Source organism: Narcine bancroftii, chromosome 13 (genome assembly GCF_036971445.1).
Source record: "Narcine bancroftii isolate sNarBan1 chromosome 13, sNarBan1.hap1, whole genome shotgun sequence".
Lineage (NCBI taxonomy): Eukaryota > Metazoa > Chordata > Chondrichthyes > Torpediniformes > Narcinidae > Narcine > Narcine bancroftii.
The window spans coordinates 16804448-16822003 of record NC_091481.1 but is presented as its reverse complement, the minus strand read 5'-3'; the positions used below and the strand labels follow the sequence as shown (position 1 = coordinate 16822003).

At 39.8% G+C, this 17556-nt stretch overlaps 1 protein-coding gene and 1 long non-coding RNA gene across 4 annotated transcripts in view; one reads left to right on the top strand and one right to left on the bottom strand.

The window, feature by feature from the left end:
- The window catches only part of gnai1 (guanine nucleotide binding protein (G protein), alpha inhibiting activity polypeptide 1), a 33527-nt gene extending 21672 nt beyond the window's left edge, over positions 1-11855 (bottom strand). The window contains exon 1 of the mRNA XM_069909129.1: positions 11595-11855. Coding sequence (XP_069765230.1) covers positions 11595-11712 — 118 coding nt within the window. The 5' untranslated portion in view covers positions 11713-11855. The remainder of the gene's footprint in view (positions 1-11594) is intronic.
- Positions 11856-12104: 249 nt separating this feature from the next.
- LOC138748862 (uncharacterized) overlaps positions 12105-17556 on the top strand; it is a 102840-nt gene continuing 97388 nt past the window's right edge. For all 3 annotated transcript variants that reach the window (XR_011348287.1, XR_011348289.1, XR_011348288.1), the window contains exon 1: positions 12105-12809. This is a non-coding gene — a long non-coding RNA (uncharacterized lncRNA). The remainder of the gene's footprint in view (positions 12810-17556) is intronic.

Genomic DNA, 17556 nt, shown 5'->3' with positions numbered 1-17556 from the left:
AATATTTCTCTCCTACCAGCCACACAAAAATCTTATGAAGATTTCAGTTCACTGTCTCCCTTAAAATTTCCTGTGGCTCTCAGGAAGCCACATGCCCCTTATTGAAAAGGGCTGCTTTAGAACATACGTTATTATAAGCGAATGTACTTGCTATATTTTTTAGAACACAGAAATAGCCATGCAAATAAAAGAATAAGCTATGGTCAGTAAAAAAAAAGCACAAGCACATTTCATTTATTCTACTCAGATCACAATCCACAGATCAACCATCTTCATGCTCCTTGTGCTAAATCGAGTAAATCACAGGTTTAAGTTTAATTTTACTTCAAAATACAATGTAGGAAATCAACTGCTCAGAGGGAAAACCACAAACTAAAAACCGTGCTCAATATAAATCTTCTTTTCCTTATTGTAAATACATGACTACTTTTGTGGACTCAGGAAATATGAAGAGCGGTCCAATGAAGGCAATAGGATTTAAATCAAATGACATATTTAGTCATTTGACTTGCTCTCTTAATTTTTTTGTCTTTCAGACATCTGAACTCTATTACACACCAGGTCATATTGATGCTCTATGGTGCTGAGAATTGCATTGCCAAAGGTGACATTTCACACAAGGCATTGAACATCTGCTTCTTAAATGACCATAAAGCCTCAGACTTTTTTTTTCTAAAGGGTTGCTTTCCCTAGTTTCCAGGCTATTATTTATTCATCAAATAAACTAGACACATAATATGGCCATCATTCCAAAGGTATTTCTGATATTTTGTGTGAAAATTGGCTGTCATGCTTCTTAAATTGTAGAATGCTTTATTTCCTATATATGTTCCACAATAAGAGGTTTTGAACCTCAAATCCATTTAAATGTTATAGCTACAAGGAATTTACTTTTCCATTTCATAGGTGGCATGCAGACATTCCCTCTCAGAAAAAACTCACCTACTTAATATCAGTCATTCACTATACTCACACACCTACACATCACATTTTAAGATTGATTTTTTTTTAAATCCAATTTCTCTTTGCAATTTGATTTTGTTTCATTGAACATTTGGCATCAAAATAGTATTTAAATTCTTGCATACCCAATATACAGTTATGTGTCATTTAACATCCACGATACGTTCTGAGAAATGGGCGTTATGCAATGGGGACATTGTGTGAACATTATATTATAGACTTAGCAAAGCTATATGGGATACAGTAGTGTACCTGTAAACTTTTTATTTGTAAATAGGGATCAGTGTGGGGACTGACACGGGGCCGTGGGATCAGTGTGGGGACTGACACGGGGCCGTGGGATCAGTGTGGGGACTGACACGGGGCCGTGGGATCAGTGTGGGGACTGACACGGGGCCGTGGGATCAGTGTGGGGACTGACACGGGGCCGTGGGATCAGTGTGGGGACTGACACGGGGCCGTGGGATCAGTGTGGGGACTGACACGGGGCCGTGGGATCAGTGTGGGGACTGACACGGGGCCGTGGGATCAGTGTGGGGACTGACACGGGGCCGTGGGATCAGTGTGGGGACTGACACGGGGCCGTGGGATCAGTGTGGGGACTGACACGGGGCCGTGGGATCAGTGTGGGGACTGACACGGGGCCGTGGGATCAGTGTGGGGACTGACACGGGGCCGTGGGATCAGTGTGGGGACTGACACGGGGCCGTGGGATCAGTGTGGGGACTGACACGGGGCCGTGGGATCAGTGTGGGGACTGACACGGGGCCGTGGGATCAGTGTGGGGACTGACACGGGGCCGTGGGATCAGTGTGGGGACTGACACGGGGCCGTGGGATCAGTGTGGGGACTGACACGGGGCCGTGGGATCAGTGTGGGGACTGACACGGGGCCGTGGGATCAGTGTGGGGACTGACACGGGGCCGTGGGATCAGAGTGGGGACTGACACGGGGCCGTGGGATCAGAGTGGGGACTGACACGGGGCCGTGGGATCAGTGTGGGGACTGACACGGGGCCGTGGGATCAGTGTGGGGACTGACACGGGGCCGTGGGATCAGTGTGGGGACTGACACGGGGCCGTGGGATCAGTGTGGGGACTGACACGGGGCCGTGGGATCAGTGTGGGGACTGACACGGGGCCGTGGGATCAGTGTGGGGACTGACACGGGGCTGTGGGGAGAGAGCCAGGCAATGGGATCCATGTGGATATACAGTATACCATTTCCTATAGTACGTGAGCACTTTTTCTAAATTGCTGCGCACTTGGTCGCGCTAACTGAGTAATTGAGACCACGGACATACATGCTGCTGGACGCTGCCCAAACGAACGTTAAGCAGCGCATACCTGTATTTCATGGAGCTCGTGCAGATGTCAGGTGGCATATACTAGGACAATTCTATTCTTGCAGCGTCATCAGCTGGAAAAGGTTTTGCTTACTCATATTTATTAATGTCAACTCGAATAACCATTTATACAGAATTGGTATCTTAAATGAATTCTTGCAATGGCTCAATCAATTTCAGATTGGACTAGGTTACCAGGCCAATGCCCAACTTAATCATAAAATGTTAACAGCATTCAGAATCAAAGATCAGAAATAAAACCAAATAAAGTTCCTGCTGGTGCAGAGGAAAAAAATGATCATAACCCCATTTATGTTTTTTTGCAACTTCAGAATATTAAAAATTGAAGTATTGTACTAAGTTAATAATCAGTGTAACTGTTTTAACAGAGGAGCAAATTTACGCGCTACACGCACCTACAACCAGTATCTTTCCATGTATAATGGATAAACAATATTAAGTACTGTTTTGTGGTACGTGATTTTTTACGCGCGACACGCACCTACAACCAGTATCTTTCCATGTATAATGTATAAAAATATTAAAGACTGTTTTGTGGTACGTGATTTTTTTTACGCGCTACACGCACCTACAACCAGTATCTTTCCATGTATAATGGATAAACAATATTAAGTACTGTTTTGTGGTACGTGATTTTTTTACGCGCGACACGCACCTACAACCAGTATCTTTCCATGTATAATGGATAAACAATATTAAGTACTGTTTTGTGTTACGTGATTTTTTTTACGCGCGACACGCACCTACAACCAGTATCTTTCCATGTATAATGGATAAACAATATTAAGTACTGTTTTGTGGTACGTGATTTTTTACACGCGACACGCACCTACAACCAGTATCTTTCCATGTATAATGGATAAACAATATTAAGGACTGTTTTGTGGTACGTGATTTTTTTTACGCGCTACACGCACCTACAACCAGTATCTTTCCATGTATAATGGATAAACAATATTAAGTACTGTTTTGTGGTACGTGATTTTTTTTACGCGCGACACGCACCTACAACCAGTATCTTTCCATGTATAATGGATAAACAATATTAAGGACTGTTTTGTGGTACGTGATTTTTTTTACGCGCTACACGCACCTACAACCAGTATCTTTCCATGTATAATGGATAAACAATATTAAGTACTGTTTTGTGGTACGTGATTTTTTACGCGCGACACGCACCTACAACCAGTATCTTTCCATGTATAATGGATAAAAATATTAAGGACTGTTTTGTGGTACGTGATTTTTTTTTAAACGCGCGACACGCATCTACAACCAGTATCTTTCCATGTATAATGGACAAACAATATTAAGGACTGTTTTGTGGTATGTGATTTTTTTTTAAAACAACAAGCGTTTTATTTTAAAATCAAGCAAAAATTTCATTCATTGGGATATGTAATATTACTGTGAAAATCGGATATCCTTGGCTTGAAAAATTCCTTAATGAAAAAGGCTTTACAGTATTATGGGGAAAGGATTTCCAGTATTTAAACCCAGCAAAGCAATTAACAGATTTTCAAGTGAGAGGTGCAAGAGTTGAAAGGGGGCTTGGGCAATATGTCTGCCTTGATTGGTGGTCTTGTGTGAGAAACTGCAGACAAACCCTCAGATTAACAAAAATAAACTGCTGGGGGAAAAAAAACGCAATGTGTGCCAAAAAGAACAGGTTATCACCTCAGGTTACAACCATTTATTAGGATCAGGAAAAATCAAACATATTTTACTTTGTAGAGAACAGCGAGAGAACAGAGGGAAGCTCTAGATACAGGGAACATTAATAGCTTGGCTTGAAAAGGACAGATTTGACAACATCACTTTGAGAACAACTAGCTTATAATGTTGAAGCGAGATTTGAATCCAGAACTAGAGTCAGCAGTAAGGAAATTATCAGCCGATATAAATATCACCATGGATAAGCAGAGCTGTAGCAAGACAAATACAATGAATTGTAGGAAGTTGAAAATCCAAAACAATACACTCGATACTCAGCAGATAACATGCAATACTCAAATATGTTGGAGAAACTCAGCAGGTCAAGCAGTGTCTACAGGAAACAAATGGATATAACTAACATTTCAGACCTGAACCTTTCATCAAGATAGGCCCAAAACATTGCTTATATTCTTTTGCTCCCTATATTGTGTGACTTGCTGAGTTTCTTCAGTACCTTTATTTATTGCACTACAATCACAGTGCCTTTTTAACTCAGCAGTTAAAGTAATTTCTTTAATCCCGGAACAGAATGTTTCACTCAGACTCTCACAAGGGAAATACTTCCCTAGATTCACATTTTCTTTTTAGAGTTCTGTTTCTGGATTGGGAAACTCCATGATGTCAGAGTTAATAAATTGTATGGCACGTTTGAGATAAAGAGGGACCACATCATTACTGCTTTCTTCACATTTGCAACAAAAATGGAACAAATTTTCTACTTCACTGCTAATTATGGACTGGTACTAAAGGTGAACTCTGCCACTGGAAGGTATCAATTTGAACACAAATTTGCTAAATATCCCCAGCACTTACACAGGGAACCTGCTCACGAAGTGGTGCTGAGATTACCTATTTGAACAGAGGACCAGCTATGACAAACAAGCACAAGTATAGATTAATTTTTATTTTATTCAATTACCTTGGTTAATGTTCCTACTCACCACCGCACCCTACCCCCTGCCAAAGTTTAGTGATTCCAGTTTTTTTAATTCATTGATTTAAAAAAAAAATTCATCCATTAATGACTTTCTTGACTGCCAGGTTTTAGCCCAGAACCATTGTGGGTACACTGTACTAGCCAACCAACATGGCATCATTTGACACTCATCCTTTTGGATTCTGACCTTAACAGGAAGTTGGCCATGAGATGGTTTAGAGAAGCAGGAAGTGAGACATGAAACATAAACCTCAGAAGTTTCAACAATTTTCAGGCTATTACTCTACAGCAAAAAACAAAATTACATATTAAATGTGCACCCTACATTTAAAAAAGGGAACATTTGCAAGAATGACCAATCTATGGCTTTTAAATTAAATTTTAAGTTTAAATTTATTTATCACAAAATACAGAGTACTGTGAGAAAGGTTCTCCTGCAAATGAACCAATAGGTTACTCTAGCCTTCATACAGCACAATTTACAATTACAATGAAAAGGAAAACCAGTTAGCACCATGCAAATGAATGGCTTAAAAAACACCAAAATGCTGAGGAACTCAGCCAGTCTTTCAGCATCCAAAGGAAACACCAGCCCCTTTCACACCACCAAATAAAGTGGGTTGAACCAGCCAATTTTTGCCAGGTCTGTAGTGGCAATCTGGCAGTGTGAAAGGTCCCAATTGGGCAGGGGAAGTAAATAACAACCAGGCTCTGACTCTTGGTGGAGGGTAGAATCAGAGCCCAGCTGAATTAACTCATTAATCACTCTGTGGCATTGTGAATGCTAGGTACAATTAGAGGGGCTGTCAAGGCATAGCTGTGCTTTAAATCATCTCAAGATTACTTATAATACCTAATACAAAGTAATGGTATGTAAATAGTTGTTAAACTCTGTCATTATTTCCTAAACAATAATCTGGTCTGTGGGTTTGTCCTAAATTTGAACAGTCTGAAGCCCACTGCGGTAGATTTTCCAACAGTCTTTTATACATTGAGCACATATGTGCTTTTCTCCCGTTACGATTTCACTACCCTGCAAGTAGGTAATGCGTCACTCACGAAGTCACTGCTGGAGGTGGGACCGTCCTGAGATCCAGATGAACCAGGTAAATTATGGTCCTGAGTGAATGGCTTACCCATTTTGAACATTACCCAAGTTTACCCATTTTAGGGGAGGGTTGGCAGTGTGAGGGCCTGAGCCCTTCTTCAAGGAATAAGCTGAATAAGCAAAATGTGTTGATTGGATAAGGGGAATTTTTTTGGGGGGAAGGGGATGTGAGGGCTTAATGAAAGCCAGAAGTCTATGCTAATGCTATCCAGTTGGAGGGTGCCCAGTTGAAAGATGAGGTGCAATTCCTCCAATTTGCAGGTGGTCTTAGTCTGGCAGTGGATGAGACCATCGACAGGCCTATCAGCAAGGGAGTGGGTGGACACTGGGAGATCCATACCATTGTGGCGGACAGAGCTGAGGTGCTCTACAAAGTGATCTCCCAGTCTGCGCCCAGTCTCTCCAATATGCCTAGGGTGTGTCTTTCATTAATATAATATCAGCTGACTTCCTAGGCAGCAAGAGATGCAGATAGAGTCCATGGAAGACAGCAAAGTGGTAAGACATTAAAGATTATGCCACATGAAAATTTTACTTTTATCACAGAACTGAACTTATAAGAAAGTTCCAAGATCACCCTGGCCTTCAAGCAATGGATGCACTCCAAAGCAACCAAACAATCGCTGCATTGAATCTTTCCAGGCACCATTCCAACTGGCAGATAGCTTGTAAACTTGGCAAAATTTACAACGATACAAAAGATGCACCACTTTAAATACCCAAGGTATAAACAATCAACATTTATAATCAATCTTTTTAAAATGAATTCTTGAACCTTTTTCACTCTTCAAATTGATAAATGTAAATAAGTTTGATAGAGTTCTTTGACTAAATATCTACATTTCTTGGCCAGCAATAGCAAGCAATTTAAGAACTTAAGATGCTTCAAGCTGCCTCCAAAAAAAAGACATACATTGTTCAATGACACTGAAACAGCATTTTATTTTCAGATAGAAGTACAGGTATGACAACATTGGAAATTAATATCATTCTAAAAAGTGGAATTAAATAAAGATATTCATCTGAATATGAATGGCTTGCACAGTAAACAAGGAGAAACAGTTTTAACTGCTCTGCAAGCTGGTAAAAACAATGCTGGGGAAACTCAGCAGGACAAAAGATACATATAGCCAACCTTCAAGGTTCTTCGAGAAATGAAAGCTAGTAGATTTTTTTAAAAATGTGTTCATGGAATGAATGTTGCAATCAATGATGACATTAATTTAATGCAAGTCCAGTTGGAAATGGATAAACAAGAAATATTTACCAACTAAAAGGCAAAAAGAATGGGATAATTTATGTACTAGTTTCAAATTTTCCACACAGCCAAATAGCTTCAACTAGTTCTAAAAGATTCTCCAATCCCAAAATCCAATTAAATGTGCCCATAATTTTCTTTTCACTAGAAATATTAGACAAAGATTACAAATAGACACCCAGCCACATTAAGCCTGCTGTGATCATCAATTTTCTGTTTCTTTTGCCCAGTACAATTCAAATAATCTCTAAAGCATCCAATTTACATTCCAATTGCCCAGTGGAGTTTCAAACTTCTATAGAAGTTTGGTTCAGTTCAAAACTCTAATGAACAAATATTTATTTGATTCTTCTACAATTATTTATATTTTTCTAGTGTAACTCACCAAAATAAGATAAATATTGATACAATTTAATTACTACGTACAATACATTTGAGAATTAATTAATACACAAAATTAAATTCCAATTTGCATCCATAATCCCCAGGATACCCATTTAAAAAAAAATATTTGAGCAATATTTTTAAGAAACACCACTCTAACAGGGGCAATGGAGTCTGTAGTTGGGAAAACAAAATAAGCCAGAACTACTTCTCACCTCCCAGCTACATTTCAGAATATTTAAATTAGATTGCAATACTACTTAAATGTGAAAAATACGCACAAGAAAGATTCAATTTTATGGTACTGTATATTTAAACTGCAAAACATCCGGTGACAGTTTCAGTTTTAAATTTCAAATGCTGCAGAAGAATGTTAACAAGGATTAAGTGCCGTTGGGAAACACTGAGGTCACATTGTATTTTTGAAAAATTTGGAACAAATATTAGAAAATGGATACAAATGCAGAGCCAGAAGACAGATTAGCAAAATAATATGTAAACAGTGATGCAAACTCAAAACACCAACCCCATAAAAAAAAGTTGTAAAATATTTAGCTTATGCAGGATACATCACTGTACTTCTATGAGCATATCAAATAACTCAACTACTTCTTGGAAAGAGCTGCAACACATTGCATGCTGCTCCATTTAAAGAACTAAACAATGACCACTATCCAGGTATGGCTAACTTTTAGATATTCCAGTTCAGCATTCTGCAAAAAGGCTGTGATGATAGAGGCATCAATTTAGTGTTTTTCAAACCAAAATACAGCCAAGTATTCTTCAGAAATGCTACTTAATATTTGCCAAAATCTAATAACAGTAGTCAAAACATTCACACATTGCTTTTCATCTTGCAATTAAAAAAAATCAGCAAATCCACAAAAATCTGTGGCCCTGAGAAGAAATTACCTGTCACATGAGAGTGAATGAAATACTAAAGAATAAATGACATGGAATCCAATTGGATTGGTGTATCTAATCTACCAGAGAATGTTGTTATAGACTAATATTATTCAATTAATTTTGTTAGCTGTTACCACAAAGTACAAACTGGAAATACAAAATACAAACTGGCTTACAATTTCTGGTTACTAAAATAAATGCAGATCCATAGTTTTCAGCAGACCCTTGGTCAGGAAGCTCAACAGCAATGTTGCAATACACAAATTGTTGGAGAATCTTAGCAGGTCATGGAATATCCAGTGGAGGCAAAAGGCAATCAACATTTCAGGCCTAAGCCCTTCATCAGGAATCCCGACCATTTCCAACAAAGGGCTCAGGCCTAATTGATTGCCTTTTATTTCCAATAGTTACTGCGTGACATGCTGAGTTTCTCCAGCACTAGACCCCAGCATCTGCAGATTCTCCTGCTTAACTTCAACAGCAACATCTGGCCAATTTAAATAGCCTTTAAAAGTGCAAAAATGCTCCAAGCTCTTTCAGAACAAAAACAACCCACCAAAACCACAGCTAGATCAGATGGGAGAATACCTGTGAAGGTAAATTTTGAAGATTATAAAAGAACTGAAAAAGAATAACAGGCAAGAATGAGCAGGATACAGATATTAAAGAAAGCAGGGCTGGAAACTATTACTAAGAGACCAGAGTGATTTGAAAGCAAGGATGATACATTAAAAATCAAAATACTATTATACTCTTCTTTTTTGGCTTGGCTTTCACGGACGAAGATTTATGGAGGGGTATGTCCACATCTGCTGCAGGCTCGTTGGTGACTGACAAGTCTGATGCGGGACAGGCAGGCACGGTTAAAAAAAAAAGCAATTTTTCAATCCATTGACACTAACCATTCTATAGAGCCATCAGAAAACCTCCAAGATCCTTTTACGGTCTCCAATATCACTTTGAAACAATGGGAAAGGAAAGGAATAAAAAAATTATCTGATTGTTTTTTTGAAGGACATTTTTGTTCTTTTGAGGAATTACAAAAGAAATTTGGTATTAGTGAAAATTCTGTATTTGTGTATTATCAGTTCAGATCATTTGTAAAACAAATATGTGGTCGTCAAATGACTTTATTGCCCGAAACTAGTTTTGAGAAATATGTACTTTCAATACCAGAAAAGGGGTATATATCTGATTTGTATTGTATTTTACAAGAAATTGAAAGTAAGAAAGATTGGGATAAAGATAAGTTGAAATGGGAAAAAAATTTAGGTTCTACAATAGCTGATGAAGCCTGGATGGAAATTTGTCAAAATAGTATTCGGAAATTGATTAATGCTAGATTAGATGATTAATTATAATTTTATACATCAATTATATCTAACGCCAGAAAAATTAAAAAAATTTGGTCTTAGTAAGTCAGATTGTTGTTTTCGTTGTGATCAGATAGCTAGTACTTTTTTACATACTGTCTGGTGTTGTGACCGATTGCAACAGTTTTGGAAAGGTATTCAATCTATATTTAATAGATTATATAATATTTGTGTTGTATTAGATCCTGATATATTTTTGTTAGGGAATATGCAATCATTAATTGATTTAGGATTAAATGATTATCCGATTACTTTTATCTATTTAGCTTTAGCAGTGGCCAAGAAATGTATAGCATCTACTTGGAAAGATAGAAATATACTAACTTTGGATAGGTGGTATTTAGAGATGAAGTCTTGTTTAATTATGGAAAGGATATCTTTTTCAATTCAAGATAAGATGTCTTTTTATAAGTTGAAGTGGACTCCATTTGTCAAGTATATGCAATTAAGTTTGATTTAAGTATGTTCCTAGATGTGATATTCTAGATTTGATAAATCCTTTTTTTAATTATTTTTATTTGTTTTTTTTTTGTGTGTGCTTTTTTAAATATTATTATTAATTTTACTAATTCTTCACTCTTTATTTTGGGGGAGGGGAAGGGTGGGGTTTTTTATATAGATTTTTTAAGTTCTTGTATATGTAGGAGGGGGGTTAGGTTGAATTAAGTTAGGTTATTGATGTTGTATTGTGATTATATTATTTTATACTTTTTCTTTAAATGTAATTTTTCTTTTTATTCCTGTGATAAAATCTTTAAATAAAGTTTAAAAAAAACCTCCAAGAAAAGACTTTTAATCACGAGTATATGTTGGGCACCAAGCCATTGTGTGATCAATTTTATCACCGACTGAAAAAGTCTCAGCAGACTCGAAAAAAGTGAGCAAAGTCAACGAGGTTTATTGCTTTAAATGACGAAACTAGAAAGCCTGTTTTGGCACATTTCAGAGAATTACACTGAATGTTTTCAAAAAATGGAGGGAATGCCCTGTGATGCCAATGTTCCACACAATAGTAACGTTACTCGGAAGATGTTCTCGCAACTGAGTGAAGTTTAAATGGTGGCATCGATTCAGGCTCCACGTGAAGACTATTGGCAGAAAGTTGGGGGGGGGGGGGGGTTTCCTCCCTCAAATAACCCTGATCAACTACGAATATTCTTTGAAAATAAAAATAAACGATTATTTAAAGCCTGGGTACTTTTTAAAAACCAATACACCCAACCCGTAAACTTGATTCAAACGCATCGAGAAGTAACCAAAGTGAACAGATAGTTTGTACACCATTTAAATACAACCACCAAGCCTGTCCATTTACCCCCGAAGTTAGGGGCAAATATCGCTGCCCATTTAGTCCAGATCCCTTGACTCCACATATTATGGAGCAACTTGGTTCATCTGCAGGTCATAACATCAGATTAATTGTGGGGGGGGGGGGGGGGAACTAAAGAAAATGTGATCAGATCACTCCCGCCCAGCAGAGACCCCGCCAGGAAGCGAACTGGAGGCCCCCACCCCCACCCCCACCCCCCGACCCCCGGCGCCCCGAGATCGACGGGAAGAGAGCCATTTGGCCCCCTCCTCACCCAGGAGCAGCAGCTTGACCTCCCTGGCCGCCTTCTCGCCGTCCTCCCGCAGGTTGCGGTCGATCATCTTGGACCTCTCCACCGCATCCTTGTCCTCGGTGCTGAGCGTACAGCCCATCCTGCCGGCTGCAGTGTCTCCCCCGAAGCCGCCGCCGCCGCTCCTTGGCGCCGCCCTGCCACCGAGTCCGCCGCGCTTCCGTTTCCTCAGAAGCTAGCGCCCGCCGACAAAATTAAAGTCGAACTCTTTCCCCCCCCCCCACCCCAACCACAAGCCGACGCCCCCCCACCCTACAAAGGCCTCGCGCTTCGGAAGGCAGACGCCGCTGGCGCTAAATTCGTTAACGTCTTTTCCCTTTGACGCGACTCCCATTCACACCTCCGCCGTGGTCGCCAACTGCTCGGCGGCTCCCGGCACATGCGCACTCCCCGGCCGTCCAGACACGCCTCGCCGTTTCCGAGACCCGGATGCTCATCCATCAACCTCTCTGCGCCTGCGTTAACAGGGGCGCGGACGGTCTCCCATAGTAACATGCCTGAACTTCTCACCCAGTAAAACATTCCCACCCTGTCTGCATTGGATGGAGCCTTTGGACACCTTCTTTACTGTAAAAGGACTCGCCGAAAAGTTGGGCTCTTAAACTGAAATCCCTTTCAAAGAGTGGACCTCGATTAAAGCGACCAATGTAACCTAGAGTGACACCGTTACAGCCAGCAAGAGCAGCTGGGACCGGAACAGGACAAGCTGGCAAGCTTGTCGAAAACCCCCTTTGGAAAAGGGCCTGGTCAAAGCCCTTGTGGTTCATGCAAGAGGAGAGGACTGGCTGCCTCATGTTACACTTGGAATAAGAGAAACAAAAAGGAACTCTGTGGTGACCTGAAAGAAAGAGGTTATCATCTGGAGAACTCTGAGGGGGCAAGTTTTGTCAGCAAGACACTGGAGTGGCTAATTAAAAAGGAATCAGTTGTGGATGACCTGGAACAACCAATCTCCCTCTAAACCAACAAGAACCTTCCTGAGTGGTAACCATTTACCTTTCAAGCACCAAAACCTGGTGAACTTTATAAATGTTAAATTCTGTGCACAGTCTAAGAATTGCCTGCAACCAGTGAACTTGGAAGAATGAGAAGCGAGATTGGACTGTGAACCAAAGAACTTTTCTGAACTTACACACAAATGCGCTTAGAATTACAAGGAAGTTAAGTCAGTCAACAGTGGTAAGTTAAAGTTTGATTCCATTTTCATGTTTAAAGATAATTCAAAGCAACTTTTGTTTAAGTAACCATTTGTTTTGGTGAATATCTATTGCTGCTGGGTTTTGGAGTCACCAAATGCGTAACTTTTCATTTTATAGAGCAAATCTTCTTTAATAGCATTTCGTCATGGCTATGCCTTGTAGTCGAGTATGATGGCCTTCTGTTGATCCACAGAGTGAAGATGCCTGTGTGTGTATTTGTTTAATGCATACTTGATGTTGCGCTCCAAGAAGCACACCACAAATCAACCAACTAGTTCCAATGGCATGAAAGCCACAATGATTGGAGTTGATGGATTTGTTGCAGCCTTCGTTCACCTTCACAGCCATATAACCATTTTCGGAGCAGAAACAGGCCTTTTGAGTCCGCACCGGTTCACTGATTTTGTGCGCCCTCTTCAGGCAATGGTCCCAGTGATTCGAAAAATAATGGCAAAGAATAAATGAATGTATTGGATTGAAGGTGGGATTGTCTCCAACCGTTGAGTTCAGGGTAACTTCATCTGTTCATTCCACCGTGAGGACTTGGTTGGATGGTTCTTTGTCAAGGACTTCACCCTCGATCTTACCGCCATGGGTGACCCTACCAGGAGCATAGCTCCAGATGGCATTGTTTTCGGGATCACAAGACCACACGAGCTTCTTCACCATGACAAGGTGACCATCCTTGGAGATGTAATAGCATTTATAAATCTACTAATTAGCTGGCTTCAGTGTTTGTGGTTCAATAGATGTCATTTGCTCCTAGTTTTACTTTCTTCGCTCAAACTTTGCATTAACTATTCAACTGTTGTAGGACTTACTCCAGGAGTATCTTCGCACTCACAATTTTCCTTGATAAATTCTCTAAGGATGAGGAAAGTTCATCTCTTTGCTCCACCCTCCCCCCGCCAATTCTTCAGCAGATGTATCTGCATCACTGCCTGGTTTGGTAACTGTACCTCCTCAGACCTAAATCAGCAAAGATCATTGGGGGCTTTCTTCACAGTTTTAAATTTGTAATCAAGCAATTCACATCTGATTAAAGTGACACATTCCAGATTTTATTCAAGATTCTTTATGTACATTTTAATTTGACCATGTAGAAATTGCAGCACTTTTTATACATAGTTTCCACCATTTCAGGTTACCATAATATTTGGGACATAGTAGTTATGTTTAGTACTTTGTTGAATATCCCTTGTATGCAATGACTGCTTGATGTCTGTAATTCATAGACATCACTAGGTGCTGAATATCCTCTCTGGTGATGCTCTGGCAGGCCTCTACTACAGCCGTCTTCAGCTCCTGCTTGTTTCAGGGGCTTGTCCTCCTTAGTTTTCTTTTCAGCAGATGGAAAGCATGCTCAATAGAATATGGATCAAGTGACTAACTTGGCCATTCAATAATTTTCCAGTTTTTAGCTTTGAAAATCTCCTTTGTTGCTTTAGCAATATGTTTGGGATTAATTTTTTTGCTGTCTGATAAACTGCCATCCAATGAGTTTGGAGGCATTTGCTCAAGCACGAGCAGATCAGGTGTTTCTGTACACCTCAGAATTCATTTTGCTACTGCCATTAAGAGCACCAGTACCAGTGGTAGTCATACATGCTCAGGCCATAACACCCCCCACCACCATGTTTCACAGATGAGGTGGTATGCTTTGGATCTTGGGAAGTTCCTTTACATTTAACACTTTGCTTTTGCCACCACTTTGATACGTTAATCCTGGTCTCATCTGTCTACAAGACCTTTTTTCCAGAATTTCACAGGCTCTTTTAAATACTTCATGGCAAACTGTAATCTGGCCATCATGTTTCTGTGGCTAATTAGTGGTTTGCATCTTGCAATAAAGCCTCTGTATTTCTGTTCATGAAGTCTTCTGTGGACAGTAGTTATTGACACATTCACACCTGCCTTCTGAACAGTGTTTCTGATCTGTTGGATAGGTGTTTGGGGATTTTTTTTTCATTATGATGAGTATTCTTCTGACATCAGCAGTGGAGATCTTACTTGGCCTACCTTCCTTTGCAATGACTGAGCTCACCTGTATGCTTTTTTTTTCTTTATGATGTTCCAAACTGTTGATTTTAATAATCCTAAGGTTTGGGCAATGTCTTTTACTGTTTTATTTGTTTGTCAGCCTCAGTTTTTTCTTTGGGTTTCATTGGTCAACTCTGGTTCTCATGTTGAAAAATAGCAACTGCAGACTCCAAAGGTGATCAGAACTTTAGAAGCAAGCCGAGCTCTCTTATACCTGCAGCAATGAATCAATTAAAAATACCTGAGTACTCACAAACACCCGTGAAGCCAAATGTCCCAAACATTATGGTGCCTTGAAATAGAGGAACAATGTACAAAAAGTGCTGTAATTTCTACATGGTCAAACCAAAATATATACGAATAGCCTTAAATAAAATCTGGAATGTGAACTTCAATCACATGTGAATTGTTTGATTACAAATTTAAAACCATGGAGCACAGGGTCAAATAAAGGTAAAATGTGTCTTTGTCCCAAACATTATGGCGAGCACTGTAGTTCTGTTTTACTAACAGCCCAGTAACCGGCCATCGTCATTTACAGATAACTACACAGTTGGAATACAGTTAACTGTAAAGTCATGATTTGGGTTTGTTGTTGATGCTTATTATGTTGTTTAGTTGAGTGTAAGGTAAGTGGGTGATAGGATTTTGGGAGGCTAATTTTCACAGGATCTTGGCAATGACTTCAGTCCAAAGGCCTCTGAGCAGGCCCAAGTACTAAATTTAGAGCAATAAATATGGTCATTTCATACATGGGTTTAGCAACTAATAGAAACAACCTGAGATATTTCTGAGCCTGGTATGTATTCTTTTTCTTGCAATGCATTACGTTTTCCAGAGAAAAAAAAAACTCCGAAAACGTCACTCTGCAATTACACAGGAGACTGCAGAACGTTACTCTGCAACACTGGAAACAAAAATAACAGTGGAGGAAATACACAGTTAGTCAACAGACACTAGCAGCAAAATACCAATTGATGTTTCATACATTAACAGTTAGTTTAGATCCAAAATAATAACTATTATTCTACTTGGAACACCTGTGTGGTACTTGTTAGATGAGCGTCAGAAACAATGCCTCACGTGCATCCATGTGGTGCTGCTGGTTTTTCCATCCACTAAATAATTTTATAGTAATTGGTTGATACCATCCCACTTTGCCAGTTTCCAGCAAAACACTGTTCACTGAGGGGATTGTTCTATCCACTACCAGGTAGGGTCCAGGGTCTCAGAGTTCAATTTAAAATCACTTGTGCTGAAATACAGTGAAAATCATAGTTTTGCAGGCCATCTGGGCATCTTTGATGGACAGATAAATCCCGCGCATAACATTCCTGACTGGCTCATATTAAATAAGCTTCATCTTGCAATCGAAATGCACTCGACTTCATTCCTTCCTCTGTCTCACTTCTACTGCGGCTGCATTTGTGGTCCCGTAGCTTTTGCACAGTCTTTACTGATGAAGGGCCATAGCCTCAGGCTCTGAGAGGTCAAATCCCAGAAGACCTTCCTCTCATAGGCTATCCTGCTTTCAAAATATGAACCCAGTCACGCTTGAAACTATTCCTTATTTGCATAAGGACACTTCCACGTGGAATTGTCCTATTGGACAGTTTTTGGAAACATGCTTTTCAGAGTTCTGTTCATTTTTCAAACATGTCATTTCAATGTGGATGATATGCTGTGTAGAATTTATAGTTCATTCGGCTCAACCCGTCCATGTTGACCAATTTTTTTTACCCGATCATGAGCTTCCTTTTGGCCCATATCCCTCTTCATCTGCACCTTAAAACTTTTACAGTCCTACCACCAAACATTTTTCTTCTGAAACTTACATTTGGAAAGCTGGATTAATAGTAATTTTATATTAAAACAATAAAAATGTATTATAAACCTGTTTAATATACCTTAAAATAACAGCACAGCATGCACCAGTCACCATTTGCAACCACTAGGTTTGCCTCTAAGCTCTTGATCACTTTTGGAGTCTGGAGTTGCCAGTTTTCAACATGAGGACCAGAGTTGTGCCAATGAAACCCAAAGAAGCCTTTATGAAGCTGAAAAACAGCAATAAAACAGTGAGAGACATCGCCCAAACCTTAGGATTACCAAAATCAACTGTTTGGAACATCATTAAGAAGACAGAGCATATTGATGAGCTCAGTAATTGCAAAGGGACTGGTAGGCCAACGAAGTCCTCCACTGCTCATGACAGAAGAATTCTCATAATGAAGGAAAATCCCCAAACACCTATCCAACAGATCAGAAACACTGTTCAGAGGAGGTGTGAATGTGTCAATAACTACTGTCCACAGAAGACTTCATGAACAGAAATACAGAGGCTTTATTGCAAGATGCAAACCACTAATTAGCCACAGAAACCTGATGGCCAGATTAATTTGCCATGAAGTACAAGGCATTTTGCTCAGACCAAACTTCCTAATTTTCCCAAAGTTCCCAAAACCAATATGCTTGATTTACTTTTTGATATAAAGTTTCATCACGGTGGATGAGAGCAACCATTTATGATAACCTGATGGATTTAAAAGTGGGTTTAGGGAATTCAATCAGGAGTGAACGGGAAAGAGATTTGAACGTATCAATTTCAGATGAAGATTGGGATACTGCACTTGACCTGATTAACAATACCTCATTTTGTGCACGACATTGTTTATTGCAATTCAAAG